Source organism: Conger conger, chromosome 11, assembly GCF_963514075.1.
Source record: "Conger conger chromosome 11, fConCon1.1, whole genome shotgun sequence".
Taxonomy (NCBI): domain Eukaryota; kingdom Metazoa; phylum Chordata; class Actinopteri; order Anguilliformes; family Congridae; genus Conger; species Conger conger.
Genome location: NC_083770.1, coordinates 32,893,408 through 32,915,382, shown reverse-complemented (window position 1 = coordinate 32,915,382; position 21,975 = coordinate 32,893,408). Strand labels below are relative to the sequence as shown.

Sequence of the window (21,975 nt, the reverse complement as noted above, 5' to 3'; positions counted from 1 at the left end):
GGTTCATCGTTTGTGTGTGTGTGTGTGTGTGTGTGTGTGTGTGCGCGCGTGTTGAAAGTTGAGAAGGAGGAGTAGCAGCAGACTGTGGGGTGATGTTTAGGGTGTAGCCCTGAGCAGCTCATGACCTCCCGTGCATCACATGACCCAAGACCACTCCTGCTGTCACCTGACCATAAGGGGGTTCCCATGGAAACAAAGACCCCCCACCAGCAGTAAAGGACACAGATGAGTAAAACCCACCATGTGTGTGCAGTTGGTTTGAGGCCTTCCTACTGACAATTGTAGTAGTATTGGACATGCCTCAAAAACCAGATGCAGCACATGTGCATGTTTTCCCTTCAAACTTTAAAATGACTTTTTTTAAGGGCTCTCAGTACAGTATTGTACACAGTAAACATTAGTTGAAGATTTGACAATATAAATGTTCTGTACAGTAGAGACCGCCCTCAGCAGGCCATAGCTCTCATTTCCACATGTAGAAACTAGAGTTAATACCAACAGGTCAAAAACGCATTAAGGCGGGGGTTTGGATTGTCTGCAATAACCAAATAATCTCATATAATCTCATATAATCTTTGCACAAACTGGCGGACCAGGACCCGGGGTAAGACTGGGCAGTGTTCATTGCAGGCCTTATGAACGCAGTGGTATGATACACGGAATAGAGCATCTCACCCCTGCTCCATCCCCTTCTCTCCACCCTTTCCCTATATGTGCTTATTTATAATAATGCATTTTTTTCCAATACAAGACATCTCTCTTATTTATAATGTATTTGCAGTCTATTTTACAATATCAGCCTGTATATATAGCACTTTTGTATATGTATGTTTGCATATATACATGAGATATAAACATATTAACTGGTGTGTCTATTAACTTCTTTTTAATATTCTTGGTTCAGATGACACTCTTCATTACTTAATGCCACATGCCTTTTAATCTCACTTTAAAATCAGTCCGTTATGTATTTGAGCACACAATGTTAGCTGTAAAGTACATTTTTCTTGGGCTAGGAGAACATGCGTCATTGTCCCTTGAGTGAGTGTGCATGTGAGTGTGTGTGTAGGCGTGTGTGTGTGTGTGTGTGTGTGTGTGTGTGTGGAATGCATGTCTGTGTGCCTGTGCAAGCCACTCGCATGTAGGCGTGGTGTCCCTTTCATCGACAATCCCCTCTCCTACTCTGTTCTGTGCCTCGTTTGGCTGTTGTCATTTTAGACCTATTCTTTATTTAATCACAAAAAAAAGCATTTTCTGCACAGTGAGAGGGACTTTTGTGCTGTACAGACAGCCTCTAATTGAATCATTCAATGTAAAAATCAATCTAGAATATATTTCATTTATCCGTATTCAAGTACAGCATTTGCCCATATAGGGGCATTTCAACAAAAGAATTGTAGAAATGCTCTGATTGTCAAATATGTATTATAAAATCCCCTTTCTCCCTATCTACAAGTACACCATTGAAAATGCATGGTTAATGTGACAAAACTACATGTACAACACATGGTTTCTTCTTCTTTGTTAGCTGACTATAAAAAGATCCAAGCACGAGCACTCATTTCATCAACCTTTCCCTGATCCTTGGTGACAGACGAGAAGCCATACTCCTATTAATGAGTCTTGTTTTTTCCCCAAACATCTTCTGAAAGTGAAATGACTGTGCCGTGTTTTTCTTCTTCTCTTCCTGTCCACACATGGGTGGAGATCAGGGCTGCTGTGGGTCTGTGATGTCTCTCTGTGCTCCATCTTCTCCTACACTCCCCATCTGGACAGAGAAAATGCTGTTGCCAAAGATGGCTTCCTGCTTCTCTCCCCCACATATCCAAGCTCCGAACACCCAAGGAAAACTGCTCTCTCTCTCTTTCTCTCTCTCTCTCTCTCTCTCTCTCTCTCTCTCTCTCATTCTATTTCTATCTTTCTATTTCATTCACACTGTCTCTGAACTGCCTTTATCCTTTACTCCACCACTGACATTGCTATTATGGTATCCTGTTATTCCTGTGTGGGTGTGAGGTGAATTGCACATACTACAATCAGCTGATCATAATCACAGTCATTTCTATTTTCCAATAATAGAAATTAGAGAAATGTTCCTGGTTCTTTGAATTTGATAAACAGAAACAATCCCAAAGTTAAAGACATAATTTGCCATTCACTTCTGTGACTATATAGAGACTGAAGAGTGAGAATGAAATTGCCATTCACTACAGTTTTATTTTTGAACTGAAATCTGAGGAGGTTTTCAGCTGCTAGCTTTGAGTACCCACTCTCAGTGTGAGATTAATTTTGAATTAAATAAAAAATGTACTTTCAGTCAAAAGTTGAAGTTACTCTTATTTGCTATACATTGAATGCTAAATAGAATGAGCAATGTACACCATCACCAGGGCTATGGTTAATAGGATGGTGAGTCTTTGTTTGGAACTGTTCGTAACTTTGCATAGTCTTAGATTGTTCTCGTTAGCTTACCTTTAGACCTACATTTCAAAATGTATCAATCAAAGGTAAGAAAAAAGTATCGTGGATACTTGATCTGTACCTTTCAAAATGGAGCTCACATCTAATTGTCTTTTATTTCCTATAAATACAATGTTTGAACAAAAATCTAAATAACCGGTCATTTTAAATTACACATTTTCCTAAAATACACTAAGGACATCTTCAGTTCTTCAGAGGTTTTTTTTTCCAATTAAAAAAATGAAATTATTTTCCAGGAACTTGATTTGATTTGATTATCAGAGCTAGCATTTTATCTCAATTATATGGCGTTATTTAAACTGATGTAAAGATTTCTCTCTTGTTTCATAAGGATGCATCTGTAATTCTGAGGCAACTCTGAGGCAAAAAGTAAACTTAAAATAAACTCAGTATCAGATGACATATCTTAAGTGTAAAAAAAAGGTATGTAGGAAAAGTAAGACTGAAATCATTTATACAAAGGATTAAATGAAACATTTAAACATTTCTAAATGAAAACAATTAGCATTAGTTCTCTGTTAACAAGTCCCGAAAGTGAAATAGATTGGATAAGACTTCACAAATCACATACAGTACAAATAGCATGTGTCTGACTCAACTGTTAACAGTCAAACGTGACACAAAACGCTCATTTTTAAACACTGCATTTAAATGTCAACCTTTGAAATAAACATCACAATGGAGCTTGGGTCAAGTGCAAAAAAATTCCAAAGGCCAAAGTTTTGATTGCAATTCATAACTTAGAATGGGAATCGAACACATTCACAAGAGAAACTGAAAAAGTGTCCATAGATGCTGACATGACATCCAGAGTGAATAGAGCGAAACTGAGCTATTTGAGTTTTTAAAAAGGGATAAATGTATCTGTAGCATATGATATTACAGTTTACTTTGTACATGTCAATACTTTATACATTTATGAAGAAAGGAAAGAAACAAAAGGAAAAGGGTGAAACAACAGAGGAGTAAGTGAAGGTGTGGGAGCCTCCCGGCTCGGAGGGCCCCCTCGCCGTGCTCACCCGCAGGCCTCCTGGCTCGGGAGGGCCCCCTCGCCGTGCTCACCCGCAGGCCTCCTGGCTCGGGAGGGCCCCCTCGCCGTGCTCACCCGCAGGCCCGCTTGGCGTGCAGCATCTCGATGAGCAGGTTGTTGCAGGGCACCTCGCCGCTCAGGTGCTTGTAGCACAGGTAATCCTCGGCCTGCGAGCTCAGACTGCGCAGCTCCGGCAGCCGCTGCAGCAGCTGCCCGAACTTGTCCAGGAACTGCGGGTAGCTGCACAGCGTGTACTCCAGCAGGGCCGCGTTCACCTGCTCCTGCACACTCTCCACAAACTGCTGGTTCTCCAGCAGCTTCACGTCTGCGGGAGAGAAGAGCGGGGTGGGGCTGACGTCAGCGGGCTGAGAGGCGGCCTGTAGTTCCCGGTGTAGCAAGGATAAGATCCTCACAGCTGCGGGGCCCTTGAGCATGGCCCTTAATCCCACATTACTCCAGGGGGGATCGTCCCCTGCTTAGTCTAATCAACTATAAGTCGCTTTGTAAGTAAAACTTACTTACAAAAGCTCTTCCTGGTTTTAGTATCTAAAACGCCCACAAAACGTTCACAAAGACCAGTGATGTACCGTAGGTTTTTTTAAAAACGTCCCTAACCCTGCCCATCCATTTCAGGGCACCATAATGTTTGGGACACAGTATTGTAAATTAAAGTAGTCATGTTGAGTATTTGAGTTTATTGCATATCTTTGCATGCCATGACTTGATGTCTGAGACCTATCAACATCATCAGAGTCTGGACATCATATTTTCAGGCTGTCCTACAAGCAATACTAAAGCCCTTTGCATTTGAATGGATCTCTATGGGAATTGGGGAGTGGGGCTAGATTCAGCTGTAAATTATGCTGATACAATATGGAACACATTTGTTGGCTAAATGGCTTGATACCTCAAGGGTCCAAGGTATAAAATGACCCTCAAACCACCATGTTGCTGCCAGATATGCAGTAGATATGAAAATAATTGTTTCTCCTGACAAATTTTCCTGCTGAACTCAATGGAAAAACATTTTTAGCAAAGGGAACTTACGAAAGTCAATTGCACATGGTAACACAGCCACCCTGTTTAATTCTACATTTAATTAAATGTCAGTGAATTAAGAAATTAGGCAGAGCACAGCATGTGTACAGCAGCCATACACAACATCTTATCATGCTAACTGATCCTATCACAAAAAAAGAAAAAACCACAGAATGATTCATTCCTCTAGCCATATATTACTTTCAGTTAGTAGATGCTGTCATCCACAATGAACATACTGTAAGTGCACCATTCAAAGCTACATCAGGAACAGCGCCAGACCTGGCTAATAAAATTCCCAAACCAGCGAGCATAAGAACGACATCAATAAAACAGTAAATATAAATTAATTTATGCCAACTGCATAGAACCATAATGCATGCAGTGAGTAATACACCATGACCACATAAAACACAATAATACATCATTCACGTCGTGGTGCATAGGTCATCCTAAATGCTCATCATGAAAAAAGTACAGTTTGGATTAAACCGATTTTCACCCAGATTTTAGATTTTCTTATTGATGTTTCTCCGCCTTTGAAATGTTTTTGGAATTAAAATCTATTATGGATTTGGTTCTCTGGATTATTGCTGTTGTTGGTAAATGAGAGTATGCAGCTTTAAGAGTGGGATTGTTTCTGTTTTGAGTGTTCCCATTGGTCCGTGTGTATGTGAGGCCACTGGGCGAGTGAGTGGCGTTTTGAAAGTGAGTATGGTCGTGGAGAAAAGCCGCTCATGAAGGGGTATTAGTGTAATTTGCAAGCAAGCAAATGCCTAAGCACTCTTTGTTTTGGCAGCAGAAACCAGCAAATTTGGTTCCTGTATGTCTCCTAATTACGGTTTGAAGATAGAAGCAGGACATTTTTCTGCCTGATTCATGTTTCTGTTAAGTTCTAAAATGAGAAGTTGAGGTCCTCATATGCTTGCTTTGTCACCGCATATCAAATTGCTGTTGCTAAAACAATGGTATCTTAAAATAGTGCATAAAAATAGAACTGTTCATTTTATTGCTATCACTGATCAAAATGATTAAATGGAAATAAACACACTAGCCGTGCAGTTTAAGGGATTAAACAGGATTCTTAAGTATTCTGTATTATAATGACTTCGTCATTATTATGGCAATGTTAGGCCAATTTCTTGTATAGCCTATGTCACTGTGCGAACGTCATTAAATGTGCAGTTGCATTAACAAAGCCTACGGTTAATTATTGTTTTTATAATAAAAATAATAAGAATAATTTATCACGAAAATTTGCATTATTATAATCAGATTTTCACACGTTTTTTTAAATGGAAAATAAAAGCCAAAAATGATGAGCCTTAGTCATCCCTCAATGGACACACTCAGACTCCCTTGTCTTCATTCTTCTGTTCTCCCACAGATAAAATCACTTCACAATTCAATGAAGGTACGCACACCCAGTCACACACATACACACACATGCACGTGTGTATGCACATTTTTTTCTTATTTTTCAGCCTTGTAATGGCTTCCTTGACTGTCATTGGCACAGCTCTGGTCCTTATGTTGACAAACACCTATAACAGATTCCAAAGGCAATCAATTGCTTGGAACAAGACTACAAACTGAAAGCTGTCTTATTCCTGCACAAAGAAAGCGATCGAATACACCTGAATACACATGTAATTCCTACACAGATCATCCAATATGCATGTACGTCAATCGAAAGGTGAAAGTCTGCACTTTAACCTCACCTTAATTGTTTAATTTCAAGTCCAATGTGCTGGAGTGCACAGGCAAAAGAACAGTACCACTGTCCAAATACAGAATACCGACTGCACTGCATAAGCTTGCCATCAGACAAGATAACATAAATAACACTGTATCATTGTATCAATATCTAGCATTAAGTCTATTAAGTCTATCACCAGTAGTGCCTCATGTAGGTTCAGCACCCTCAGATAAACATAACAGTGGCATACACATACAGGCATTATGGAACTGTGGTCCAGTGGCACAGCTGCTACCAACTAGAATATTCAGCCACTGGTGTCATGCCTTTGAGAAAGATAACAGTATCTTCTAGCTGCATATTTTATTAAAAACTGTAAGGAGGACTGGGGCTGTCTGCTAAGACCACCACAAACTTTAAGTATTGATCCACTCCTGTGTCTGTAGAATACAGCATGTCTTCACAAGGATTCTGGTGGTTCGGTCAGGCAAAAGTTTATCTAACCAACAATGAGATAATGTGAAAAGAATTCTGCGATTCTCTTTAGGACAAAGAAAAATACAAACAGCTTGCCTCCATTATCATTCTACTCTCTGTGAAGGATTTCACCTATTGGCTTAGAAGCGAGGCTTGTGTAGAATGGAATTTGCAGCATTTGGAGAAAAGGCTTGAGCTTAGAGGAATTCAGTTTCCATAAAACCTCCAGTGGTACTGCATGCATTAACTTCAAGCCCGAATCTCTCAGTAACTACGTACCAAACACTGCTCTATGGACCCAAAGGGACCAACACTCTCTTCACATAACATTTTTTGTAACCAACAAAAATCTTATAATCAAAAAGAAATCAAATTAACAATAGTCATAGGGACATCTGAAACCCCTGCTTTATGTTTCTTCCTTAGACTAAACCTGTGTGTGTGTGCGCGTGCGTGGGTGTGTGTGTGTAGGTGAGTGTGTGTGTGTGTGTGAACCTCTGTGTATTTTTGTGAGGAGCAAGCGAGATAGCAATATATTTGAGTTCTGTTCTATGGCAGTGTGACAATAGCCGCCTCTCACTAATGGATTGCTTTTAAACATCAGCTGAGTCTGGCAGGAGAGGCATTCACACATTAATTAAATATTTTGAATAATCTTTTCAGTGCTGCTTTGGGGTGAAAGAAAATTGCCCTGATAAACCTGACTCCATTGATCAAGAAATAAGATTTGAGGGAGAGAGCAAGAGACAGAGAGAGAGTTGGGGGTGGGGGGACTGGGGGGGAGGGGGGTACTTGTGTATGTGTGTTGTGAGACAGACAGGAGAAACAGAAAATATTCTCTACTTTAACAAGCATTCTCATTATTTAAACTGCCTTTTGTTCACTACTGGCTGGCGCTAAATTGCAATCGCTTAAGGGAATGTGGGCGATGAAAGCCTATTTTTCCAGCAAATGCAGTAGATACCGCATGAATGTTCGCCAGGAAATCAACTGATAGGCCAAACCATTAAGCCTCTATTGAGCATCACAACAGAACAAAGGAAATGGATGCTGTCTTTGTAGATGGTACCTTTCAGAGGGCGCAAATTTTAATTAATTACGTTTACCTGTTGAGAGCAGGAATCTATTTAGACAGTAATTGCTGCCTTCAAAATAAACAAGAGCCATTGTGACACATTGCTTTTTGGTGTCCACTTAATTTATTTGATTTGTCCAAAAAATCATTTAGAAAGACTTAAATACCTTACACACAATAACCATATTGAACTCATATGTCACACTTAAATGAAATCAAACACACATTTTAAGTCTGCATGACTATCCAAGGCACTGTGCCATTATTTGACATATTGAGCTTTTCAAAGAAAGGGAACAACGTTGTTGATGGAAGATCATTCAGGCTAATCCATAATTTTTCTAGGTGAACAGGCAAATCCGCAGCTGAATTTTAATGGAAATGTACATGTACTGAACATTGATGTGCAGCGCCAAATGTACTGACCATTTGATGTGCAGTATCTTTATAATGTAATAATGGTTTAACATGGGTTGGAATTAAATTTGATGTTCAAATAAAATGTTAAGACTTATGCACATACACAGTGTATCTTTTTTCTGTACTGTTGGATATACAACAAAACTACTGATTTCGCACTTGTTTTGGAGCTACAGTTGTTGAAAATAACTGGCTTACATATTATCTACTTTCACAGCTAGATGTATAAAGCAATTATAAACCCTCAAATGTACACCAGCAGCAAACCACTGAATTTACCATTCTTGGTTACAAGCCCCAGGTTATAAGCCCAGCACCTTGAGTAGGACATCCACCTGAAGCAGTCTTTGCAGCACATAGAGCACTCACCAGGGTTAAAAAGGATGAGGAATTTGAAGCAGGCAATCTCTCGTCTATCCACCTGCAGGGACTGCAGCTTCCCGACCAGGTCTTGCCCTCTCAGAACCAGGCTGTTCAGCGTGGCTCCAGCCTGGGATGTGATGGATGCTATCTCCATCTGCCAAGACAGTCAGTGCATTAACCACACACAGAAATATTCCCAAGAGCACACAAACACACACACACACAGACACACACGTAAATGTACACACCAGAACAACCAAAGAATGTGGAATTCGATTTTTCCGGTGTCTATATACAGCACAAATGGAAGGTACTACTTTACTAATTCTCTTAAGGTAAATCATACAAGTCTATTGGTGTAGACCAAGATTAAGAAGTTACATCAGTGATCCCAGAACCATTTCTCTGCACTTTTTCATGTCCGGTTCCCAGAAATCCTGTGTGGCCAAAATGGAATGTGGGTGCCTCATAACCAAAGCCAAAAAGTCAAGTTTAGGATTTTTCCAAAAGCTGTGACTCAGACGATTGTTGTTATTTCCTGCTCTGAAAAGCCAACCAAGCATGTGGAGAGGTATCTGCGGGGGTCACGGCCAGGGAAGGAGGTACTTCCGGAAATGTGGGCAGTACATACACATGAAAAGGGGGGGAGGGTGATGCATGTCCGGAGAATCCTACACACTTTCAGTTTCTCTGAGTTCTGCCTGCAAGATCTCTGATGGCCTTTCTAAATATAGTTCATCGGATAAGATATTTACTATAGGATATGCACTATTTCGGTACAAACCGTATTGTAGTACTGATCTGTCCAATGATAAAGTTTGATTTCATTTTCTTCATAAATATAATAGTGTTGGCAGTGTGGCTCTGGCATTAGACTGACCTCCTGCCCAGTGACCAGGAGCAGGCTGGCCTCCTTGCCGTGCTGCACCTGTCTGAAGATGTGGTCCAGCACCAGCAACTCGCTCCAGCAGTTATGCAGCAGCTTCATCTGATCCCCCACCTGTCAGAACCAGAGAGTCCCAGTCATTCAGCACACAGCGGGAGACACGGGAGACAGACGGGGAAAGAGAGCTTTTATTCAGACGGAGTTCCGCAAAGTTCAAAGTGGGCAACCACAAGTTTACGTGACTGGAACCCGGAAGGGTGGTGGTTCAAGCCTCAGTGTAGCCATGGTGAGATTTGCATAGCTGTTGAGCAAGGCCCTTAACCCCACATTGCTCTCCGGGCACGACACGGTGGCAGCCCATTGCTCCTAAAGTGACTGGGAGGGGTAAAATGCAGAGGACAAATCACCCCACGGGGTTCAATAAAGTATATCGCTGACCCACCTGACATTGGTGAAAGGCTGCTCTCTGCTCCCATTGGTTTACACCCTGACTGTAAAATGGAAGAGCTCTAAGCATTTGCTTCCTTTGCTCGAGTACCATAGTGAAAGTGCATTTCTATTCAGGTTGGGAGAGAAATACCATGAGATTACTGTTTGAAAAAAATAATATTTAGAGCATATGAATGAACTATGAGAACACTGGGCACCAGTTACAAATGTAAATATTAGTGTTGAGCTATTACCAAAATATTACATTGTAAAGCACAACAATGCAAGGCTTGTTTATACCTATATGAAACCTGCATGCCATCCAGAGTTTAATTTAATTTAATTTAAAATCAGTCAATCAAATGAATTGAAATTCAATCGTAAAACCTGAATTGATGAATTCCCATTATGCCCCAATCGTCTGCTCCCTTATAACCAACACCATGAAAACCCAGGTCTCACTTACATAAATGCAATAATAGAAAAACAGTGCTTTGTCGTCCCTTCGTTAATTATTACAATGGTTTGCTTCCAGGTTATTACAGTTGGTCAGAATAAACCCTTTATCAGTGTTAATTCATTTCATTCTTTCTTCCTCTTCTCTATGCAAACCGACTCCTTGCAAGAACAGAAGAATAAAACATCTGAGTCTTGTGAGAGAAAACAGACAACATAAAAGGCTCTGAAGCAACTCGGCGTGACATTGTTTAGCAGCACCAAATCGACCGCCAGCTAGCCTCGTAATTTGAACGATTGTGGTGAACGTTCCCAAAACTGTTTCAGACAAAATGTCATTGCTAAAAGAAATGTTCATTTTAATCTCAGTCGCCACAGAGAAATGCATCGCTATGTGCACCGTAACAGTTAATGTATACGTAACAATAATTACAAACAGAGTTCCAGTCCCTTTGTTGCAACCCTTGGTTGCCATGGCAGATTATACTCCATGCTGCTCCCTGCAACCTTGTGCACCACAATAACAGAGAAAGCTATTTGCTATGCAGCAATCACTGCTCACTGCCAGTGACACGAATGACCTCCAGATAAGCAAAGTGTCAAAAGGCCAGCAGATAGGATTAACCTGAGTACATTTTAGAGCAACTGCTGAACACAAGCAAGCCACACAAATAGGCAAACCTCATGTATTTAAGCACATTTGAAATATTAGCACTCTCACATTACATGGCATTTAGCAGACGCTCTTATCCAGAGCGACGTACAACATTAGCATTCATTCCATGCCCGTTCTTATCACTATTATAGTGTATGTAGAAAACTGTTTTTTATGTTGTTTTAAACAATTTCCCAATTTTTTTTCTCAATTTGCCATTGCGTTGGTCATTATCAGCACTTACTGAGGCACATGAGGTCAGCCACAGCGTCTTATCAGTAAAATTCAGTTTTATTCATATACAGATACATTTTGTTTCACTCACTGAGCTGCTCCCTTTAGCATACAGCAGTAAGGTCATTTTACCACTAGGTGGCAAAGACTGCCAATGTATCCAGACTGAAAGAAAAACGATGGCCTGTCAAACTTAATTTTCCAAAGGTGTGAGACAGATTTCATACATAACAACAAGCTGTAGTGGTGGAAATGTATGACTTCGAAATTAGTGTTAGTGTTCGAAACTAACTGCTCTCTACACCTAAACCAACAGTGAATGAGTACAACAGGCTTCTTCAACCCTCTGACACACTGTACTGAGGGAGTGCTGGTCCCAAATCCTCAAGTTCGCTTACTTATCAGGGAGCTTGGCTGTTTGGAAATGCCTAAATCACTTCTGGAGGACAATCCACAGATTTTGGGAAAAAGAGTTTAAATTTTTCCCATCTTTATCAGTGCCTCTCACACAGGTGGGTCCTGCAAAGAACACAGCAGCCATTGTGTGCCTTTCCAGTAAAACTCAATAGCACACTCCCTCTGACCAGGCCTGACAGACAGTGGGAGCGAAACATTGTTACCCATACTCCCCTGGGCTTGGCAACACAGCTACATGCTGCCAGTGATGAACACCTGCCTTTCAGGACAGTTGCCGGGTGAAGAATAAATGCTATTTGGCCTGCAGTTGGACTGGTATCATGGCAAATTTCTTCTTGGTAGCAAAAACTGTCTTGTCCTGACAAAGATCCATTTGGATCACAATGAAAACATTTGTTTTGAAGGCATACAGTGCACTATTCTTCTTCATAAGTATTGCAACAATTCTGACACACGCATGTTAGTATTGATGCAAAAGGAAAGGAAAGCAGTGAGGCAGAACTTTTTTTCCAGGGGCTCATTTAGCAGTCACAGCATATTCTATGCAGTACATACAGGCTAGATCAGCCATAGTTGTACCATTTCAAACCCCAGTGATGTCACTTGCATCACTCTACACTCATTTCCTGCTATATGGACCAGCTGTTCTTCTAAGAAACAAAAAAATACCTTGAGATAAATAAATACAGGGAGAGCCTTAACCCTGCTGAACCAGCTTTTGAACAGCTGGTAGCTGGTTGACCAGTTCAGACCAGCTCAAACTATGTTTTGTAATGGTAGCTGGTAGCTGGTAGCTGGTCATAGTTTATTTTACACCAGGAAGGAGAACGAAAGAAGATGAGGAACAGGGGGATAAGGAGTCTGAACCTCCTGTCCTGAGAAGCCTCTGGAGCAGGTGGCTGCCTGACACCCTCATCAGGCCATATTTACGACCGTCGGGGGGTGACCTCTCCCACCTCCTCACCTCTCCCAGTCCTCCGTCACCCTCCTTCCCACTCCCATTAAACCAGCCCAGGGCCCATGGCCACCATTCGCCACCGCGCGCCATATTACTCTCCGAGCCGAAGGCCAACGCTGTCAGTAATTCTGCGGCCGGTGACATGGGAGAGCGGTTTCGCGGCTTCCTAATAGCATCGCACAAGGGCCTGGCCACTCGTTTATCAGCCGGGCTGGTGACAGAATTACTGTACCTTAAATGAAACCATATATCTGCCCAGAGGGGGAGTACGATCGCTCTCCCCGGGCGGGTACAAGGCACCCACTTCTTGACTTCTTGATCTGTCTGTCAGGGGGGCGGGGGTGGGTCATGAGAGGAAGCTGAAAGGACTGTGTGACCCACCTGCGCACAGACAGACTCACAAGTACACGTACACACACAGATAAACACGTACATAAGGACTTCCACAACCGAATACTTAAGCAGAATCATTTACTAGGTTTCTTCATGCACTGCAAATGTGTCTCATGGGAAAACACAGGTCCTTCCGCCAATCTAGATTTCTTTCTCAGTTCTCGTCACACTTTGCTCTTTCTGGGCAATATATCACAAATTAATTAATACTGCACTCTGTCCAATGGCAACAAATCTGTCTAATGTGTGAGCAGGGAATCAACCGGGGGTGGCTGTACAGTACGTATGTCAAGTGGCTGCTGGTTAATTAAATGCTAATACTCTATATACAGTACAACCTATTAAATGTGAAGCTACAGCCTTGCAGTTGCTAGCGTTTCATATCTTATCAAAATCATTCATATGATATTTAAGTCATCAACACTTTTTTCCTGGTGGCGCATCACAGGCTCAATAGCGAGCCCCTAGGGATGAACAGCCAGACAGCATAACAGTAACAGTACAGCATCTGTGAAACACACTGAAATATGACATCATCTGAACACTATGGACATGTGATGTAATGCAATATTAAGCTGATGTATCAACATGATCTCAAATTAATTTGTAATAATTGATTTATTAACAAAAAGCTGCAGAGAAACCCCTTTGATAAGCATTATGCTCAAATTATACCCTTAAACAGTTCAATTATACTTCACCAACTGGCACATTGGACCCCTATAAGGATACATAGGAGGTACCCACTATTCCGTCAGAACATCTAGAACTAGTGACTGAGGAGTGTGGTTCCATGAAGCCATTTTTGGAGGAGTCAGCTAGTGACTCCATTTTTGGTATCATGAAAGCTCACTCATTACTTGACTAAACCGGATAAAATAAAACTAAACCAATAAGTACAGTAACTCTGAGTAATATTTAAGTTGAGCAAATGAGTACTGTTATTGATTAATAGAATTGTAGAGTATAGATAAAACAAAAAAGATCTTGAGATGTCTCTCTGTGTATATCTGTACATGTGTGAGTGGAAATGTCCAATGTGTGTATACTGACCCACGTTTTTACAGTACATTACATTTGCAGCTTATTTATTGATTTGGAAGATCCTTTTGTCCAGAGACTTCTAAGGTCAATCCGGAAGCTGTTCTGGTAGCATACCTGGCATGCCTTATTAGTGTACAACTGCAGGACAGCTGTTACACCTGCAGTGAGACTCTCATTTAAAAAGGAAAAGGGTGAAGCCACAAGGTACATAGTGAATTCTGGATTTAGAGCATACAGTGAGCTTGGCCAGCCATGAAAATCTATTGTCACAACACATCATTACCGGTTAAGAATCAAATACGTGACAGTTTTTTCAGAAACATCCACAAAATACAGTATATTTTCCATTTGTTTCACTGGCAAAAGAACTTGCAGCATACTCTGTTCTTACATTTAAGATCTCTGATGACGCTGAGCAACTGAAAGCTTATTGACAATATCCTGCATTGCTAGTGAGCTACTGTAGACCCCTGTGGTATCAGATCAATGCTGAGGTCTCCTGGGAAAGAAGGTGCTAAATCCACCCTGGCCCATCTGCCTTCCTCGTCCGTGCCCTGTGTTTCGGGCTGATTGTGAACCAAAAGGGTGGAAAAATATGGCCTATTCTGCAGACAGAAATTCAGCACAACAAACTAAAACTATTTTTGCATTACTTCTTTCTCCTTGTACTTAACAGTGATGGTAAAATACAATAGCTTGGTAGTCTAGAGTTTACATTCCTATCTTATCCACTGGATGGAATGTAATTACTGGGAGAGGGGGATCAGGGGAGTCTTTCTTGGCAACGAGTTCATCTTTGTTCTCTCTACACATAAATTCTGCCAGAGGTTTCATAATGGCTTGTGAGTGAACACAAACATTTCAAAGTCGGCAACCTGCACAACATGGCTGACACGTATCTCTGAAAGTGAAAATAGCAATTTTCACCTTTGTACATTGCTTTTCTTTGTTAAATTGCGAAAAACAGTTTGTAATGTTTGACAGGAGTTCTAGTTATGCTTATTTGATACAGCATTTTTTAATCATCAAAAATAATGTCATGGTTCACATTAAAATAGAACAGTAGCCAGTAAGGTTTAAAAAAGCTGCTAATTATTGACACAGGATAAATACTTTAGAAAAGAACGAAGGAACCAAATTCTGCATCTCACGTGGTATAACATGTGGTAAAATACATACTGCAATCAACATTTATCATATGCAGCAACTACCAACCAGGGAAAGCTGGGTTACAAAAGAAAAATACTTTTCAAAATAACGTATGTATGTTCCAAGAAGACAGAATCGGGGGGGGGGGGGCTTCAAATTCAACCAGAAATTAATTTGTTATTGTATTTTTTCTGTGTTAGCCTTATCATAAGAAACAATAACCTCCATTGTGATGTCCATCAGATCAGAAAAAAACACTGCTATCTCTGCCCGTACTGCGTCAGGAGAATACACACTGGGTCAGCTTCCTCTGACCCTGGTTTAGGCTCAAGTGCTTTATTTTAGGACAGGCAGAGCCTTGCCAAGCCAACTCTATAACTCTGAGCCCTGACAACCTACACGGATGGAGCCCCTTCGACAGTTTTAAATCATTCCCAACACGCCGTCTCGCTGCATCCAAAATGAGCACAGGTGTACCATTCAGCAGACGGGACCTCAGTTTTTCACAGTCACTGTACGTGCGGGTCGAAGGGTTCCCCCAACTAAAACGCGGCACCCACGCACTGCTCAGTGGCCAAACGGGGCACTCATGCAGCCGCCCTGGGGGCTCGAGGAGCAGGCACAGGTCAGGTTCGGACAGTTACTACAACGGCTTAAACGCCACCATCACAAACAAACTCACAACAGCACTCTTTGACCTCTCTTCACACCAGACAGCACTCATATGCCCCTATATGATAGTATTGATTTTCTCTTTTTACCTCTGAAGGAAGAAGATGGAATTCAGCGAGGGCCATAACTCCTTTGGTGTGGCACATTTCAATTACATCTTTCACTTGACACCACGGTCTGCACTGCTAGTTATCTCTTGATCTGGTGGTGAGGCCTCTTAAATCATTACCAAAAAGGAGACAGACCAGGTTATGGTGTCACCTCAACCTTGCTCCCCATGTTAGCAGGGTCTCATCCGGGAGCTCCCAGACAAGACTCTGATGGCCACAGATAAAAACACCATTCATGCTTAAAATATCCACCAGAATGCCACAGGGAGTGAACGTCTGACTGAATCAAATGACTACGGTCCTACTTTGTGAAATGTGATATCAGAAAATGTCATCTTTTCAAGCAAATTGAGAGGTGCATTTAACAGCATTGACATTGCTTTATAATGTGACTATAACGTATCATTTCAGTCATCAACACTGTGAGATATTCTGATGAAGAATGTGAGAACACACGTCTCCCTGGAACACACAATGCCACAAACTGTTTCCTTTCCCAGTTTTATGAATGGAAAAATACAAAAATATGACAGTGCTTTTAATATCACATTAGGTTATTATAAATCATTACACAACCATGTTCCAGAAAGATGGTCAAGGCATGCTTCAAATGATCAGTGCTAAGATGTTATAGTACTGTGAATTATCAAACTGACTTTTAACCTCTGAAAGATGTCACTTCCTGTGTATGTGTCTGCCAGTCTCTGGCAGAGAAAGTGAGAAAAAGAGAGAGAGGGAGAGAAAGACAGAGCGAGAACCCTGAGTGAAGTAAATCTTCCCTTTTGACATGAAGGGAAAATCTGAGTGAGTCTGCAGTCCACACCGACGTAATGCCATTCTCTGCAGCACACACTGAGAGCTGACTGACTGACTGGCTGCACCTTGTACCGCTGCATTCGCGCTCGCCTCTCCGAATGAAAGCAGCGAGACTCACTTTCTACGGAGCGTGCGCCCGGCTCACGCCTGCCGCAGCCAGCCCAGCCCGTGAGCAGCCGGCCAGAGTTCCCCCGCAGCCCGAAGCGAGAGATATTTCATTAACGCTTTGTCGATTCATGAGGTGCTTCTGCACTCACTCAAGGCAGCGCCTGTCATTCCCCACGCTAGTTTGTCAGTGATCTATGTCCTACTGAGGGAAGACAACGTGGGCTTTCGCCTATCTCTGCTCGGAGGGTACCTGCGCCCTGTCCATCACGCACGACGACGACGTGGAGTAAACACAATCACCGTAATAACCAGATGGCCTTGGTTTATTGTCTCGGAGGACTAATTCCAACAGCAGCGACAAATAACAATTAAAAGGAATGAAAGCTGGATGGAGATAAATGCGGGAAAAAAAAATTAAGAAGTAAGCTTAATGTTCGCAATCTCCAATCTACACAGCGATTTTGCTGAAACTATCATTACCTTTTATTTATACAACACATATCATGCATGTACAGATAGATTAATCACATCTTTTTTCTCCTGAAAATCTATGTCCTCAATTACTCGCGACCTGCTCTGTTTTGAAGATCCCCCATTATATGCTGACCAGGGTCAGTTACTCTGAGATGCTAAGTTTTGCTCACAGTAAGCAGAAAAGAAAGCCCTAAAAGCACTTAGTATGTTAGACATGAAGAGGCCTACCTTGAGCTCTTTGAAGAAGATGCAGCTCCGGGCCCACTCCACAATGGAGAACAGTGTCTGGTCAGCCATGCGGCACATGAGGCCGAACGTGTTGAGCTTCTCGTGCTTGGCGCGGCCGCTCTGCTCCTGCTGCAGGTAGGCCAGGATCTTGTTCTGCACCTGCAGCTCATCCGGGTCGCAGCGGAGGAACTCCAGCACCAGCTGGGGCACGCTGGCCGGCTGCGGGGACCCCTGCAGGTAGGCGTCCGGGTACGGGTACCCAGTCAGCGACTCGGGCGAGCTTGTGTAGTGGTCGGGGTACTCGGACTTGATGGCCCGGCTGGGGAAAGGGCTGTACTGGTACTGGCCGGCCAGGGGACCGTGGCTCTGCACGGTCAGGCCGAGCGACGGGGGACCATAGGGGCTGCGGTCGTAGTCTGTGGGGGTGATGGAGGCAGGGGTGGAGGGCAGAAGGCCCTTCGAGCCCGGGTGGAGTCCCTGGAGGGTGCCCGTGAAGCCATAGTCAGTCTGAGGTGGGGACACCATCGGAGGGGTGGCCTCCAGCTTGAAGCCATTGGCCCGTATCAAAGCCTTCTTCTGCTGCTTCAGCGCTCGGTCGCGCTTGTACATGGGGCCAAATTTATTCCTGCCCCCTCTCATACGGTCAGCGCGGACCGCTGACAAAAAAAGGAAGACAAAGGTGTCAAAAGCTTTTTCAAAACAAAGATTTTGAACATGAACCTTCGCTATTTGTCATCCACATGTAAAGTGCCTTGAATAAAAATGGGCTTACAGCACTGATTCTTTTTAAGGCCCGCAGTGTGCACAATGAATGGATCTTGAATGAATTCATACAATCTTTGCTTATCATAGGTTGAACAATGCACATTACTTCAGTTGTTCTAATAAATAAAACAATAACTGGGAAAAAAAACATGTCTCCGAATTATATAACACATAAAAACATAAAACGTTATCAGCAATCACTACTGTAAGCTATATTTCTTAGGACCCCTGAAAGGAAATTAATATAGGAACAATAAGAATGAATCTCAATCTCGCATAGGCGCCCTTCTATTTGACCAGCTCCTTTCATTTCTTCCATATTAAACTTAAAAATGTTTCTGGTTCCTTACATTGAAAACAATTCCTTTCGCTTTTTGCTATTTCCCTTTCTTATGAGAACCAGAGAAAAATTCCCAGAGCTTTATCAGCCAGTCAAGAATGTGTCATTTATCCGCACAAACAGGTGCTTTCCCGCATCCCAGTCAGTAAAACGCATACATTTTATTCCCCAGATACCATCTAACTCCGGTTTTTTCAGGAGCTAGAGCCAAGGCAACTGGTGGTAAACCGAGATTAAATTTTCCTTCAGCCCGGTTATTTATTAGATTACTTTTTGACATTAATATTAAAACAATGAGTATATTGTTCATGCTCCTACTATCTTACCAGAATTTGCATAAAATATGCTTCAAGTGACACTGACACCGAATGTATAATGTCAAAACAATATTAAAGACCTCTCACAAAACGACTGCGATAATTTAGTAATACAATAAATCGTCACTATTCAATCTTTGATTGCTTGGTCCATAGATATCACAGCGCATGACGATGTATTGAACGGAAAAATGCTGCTAGCAGTTATAATGTTCCATGCTAAAAGGATATCATTTTTGTCAGTCGTTTAAAATTACGCAAGTAATGCAAGTTTATGCTTCGATAAATTATTGCATAGCCTATGTTTGTTCCTTCTTGCCTTTCAGAGAAATGCTTTAATTTCTCACAACATCTGAAAATATTTGTGCCTATTTATGCTGATCTTATAAATGTATAAGTAATAGGTATAATATATAATCTTCACTCATTTCAGCTATAACATGAAATGGCATAAACGGAACACGTTAAAATAATGAAATGTATATCAGCTGTATATCCATTACAAAGTAAAAATACGATGTAGCATGTATGTATTTGCGTGGGCTGATATAATAGAAATAACACTGTTATAATAGAAAGGAAGATAACAGAACGCGAAATTGCTATTTTTTTTGTTTTGTTTACCGATTTTGTTTTTATTTCGCATTCCAAACAACCTCCAACAATTTATTTCATAACATTGAAAGAAGAAGGGAGAGGAGGCGTTGAACCATTATCGTATGAATGATTATCGTATTATATTTACCTTCTAGTCTCATTCCAACACTGAGGCATTTCTGAAATCGACAAAAGGGACATCTTTTCCTTTGAGTTTTGTCAATTTTACAGTCCTGGTTTTCTGCGCACGTGTATCTCTTATTATTCTGAACTGTTCTCTTGAAAAAGCCCTGAATAAAGAGAGGGCATTTATTTTATACACAATAATACAATATCCTTAAACAATGCAATACTACAATAATACAACAGCCTTAAACTCTTTAATAATAATAATAATAATAATAATAATAATAATAATAATAATACAAAAAAACAGCAACAACAACAACAACAACAATGATAATAATAATAATAATAATAATAATAATAATAATAATAATAATAATAATAATCATAATCATAATCATAATAATGCTTTATTCCACCTTCTCATCTACATTTAAATTGCGAAGTAGTCAGCCATTTTAGAATACCTTACAACTCTCACAGGTCAGTAGTCCATAGTGGTACCCAGAAACTTTATCTCCACAAACTGGACACAGCTCTTCCAAATCGTCATCGTATGTGTAGTCCATTACTTTCAGTGGAAGACCTATGAAACAATATGCAAGTATAATAATGACATATAATATATATAATAACATCCAACAAAATAACGTGCGTTTTATGGATGGATTTATAAGATAAATTGTATTTATTAGCAGGTAAGTCCACCCCTGTCTCAAAAATTCTCTATTCGAAAGGCACATGAAAAGCGAAACACATTTACAATTCGAAGACTGAATGTCAATCGTTTGATTAACAGACACCATTTAAAAATATATAAAAGCAAATAGCAATTCAAAACAGTGAGGGAACATATTTAACGACTAAAATGTTCATTGAACATCCTACTTTATATACGTCAAGTAAAATATAAATAATCTCATGACAACTCTGAAAATATATGAAAAATTACAAAAACACTGAATCAATAAACACACATTTTACACCCAAAACTAGAAATAGAAGAAGAAAAAAACGACTACATATAAGAAAATATTCCAGATAGGCTATAGCTAGTCCAGCTAAATTATTTAAATGTTAAGTGTGTTTGAAACACATTGTGATTAATCCTATTTTAACGCAATGCACATTAGGCCTGCATACCCTGTCCTCGTTTTGATATTTACTTAGTTTTCAAATGAGACCCATATTCGTTTACTGAATTACATCTATGACATTTACTTGCATATAGTTGAATATATTGAGTCGGCATTGTCCCAGAGCATGCCAAAACAATAATCCAAAATGGTAATTAACTAAAAGCGCAGCGGTTCTGTTCATGTTAAAATGAATACAGCGAAAATCGTTATATCGTAATAATTGCATAATTGGGCCTACCTTCAACGTGTCCCACGCGCAGTTCTTAGTTGAAACGTAGTTATTCCGTGATTAGTAGCCTATTCTTTAAACGGAATCTTCGCATCTAAGTGCAGGGTGCGCAATCTCGCCGTACCTCCAATACACAGTCAACGGTTTCAACACCAGCAACCGCTACACTTCACACCTCTTGCTTTACCTCTTTAATATGCACCCATGTGCGTAGCCACGGACACAAACACACCTCCCATTTTTTTACCGTACAAATATCCTATTGGGAGCCACGCCAGAGAGCGACGGGTGAGCCATCCTATCTGGAAAAAGTGACACGTATAGCTACAGTGTGCTGCCGTCATGTATTCATCCAGTAGCCTATTTTATTTTTAACGGGGAAAGAAACAATCAACCTCAATGCGAAAACACGAATACTACTGCTTCGCCAACAAACGGATCTAAAGAGGCCATTATTCATATTATTCATATTATTCATATTATTATTATTATTATTATTATTGATAATGTTGTTAATGTCATTATTATTAATGTTTGATTTAATGTATGCTTACCTTAGCAGATAAGTCATCTAGAGTAGGTTACATGCTGTTTCAATGTGACTGCAATGTTACTAATTGGTATATCTATACTGCTATCTTTAGGGGTGACCTAAAAATTGCAATCGCGTTTTAACGGTGTGACTTATTGCATAATGAGCATGATGTTATTAAGTGATGACTAAAACACTCTTACCCAATTGATGCTTATTCAAACGTGCATTTTGAGCTAATGCTACTCTTGGGCAATAGTATGATTTCTCCAATGCACTTCAGTTGTATTTTAATATGTACGAATCAAATCATAAACA

At 40.8% G+C, this 21,975-nt stretch overlaps 1 protein-coding gene across 1 annotated transcript; it reads right to left on the bottom strand.

Moving 5' to 3' along the window:
- Positions 1–3,582: 3,582 nt before the first annotated feature.
- Positions 3,583–20,338, bottom strand: LOC133139951 (nuclear receptor subfamily 5 group A member 2-like). The gene is made up of 6 exons (XM_061259441.1): positions 20,225–20,338; positions 19,780–19,921; positions 17,613–18,268; positions 9,464–9,583; positions 8,590–8,737; positions 3,583–3,836 (listed from the first exon to the last, which is right to left on the bottom strand). Exons 1-6 carry the CDS (start codon positions 20,324–20,326, stop codon positions 3,583–3,585), a joined length of 1,422 nt encoding a protein of 473 aa, XP_061115425.1. The 5' UTR covers positions 20,327–20,338.
- Positions 20,339–21,975: the final 1,637 nt, after the last annotated feature.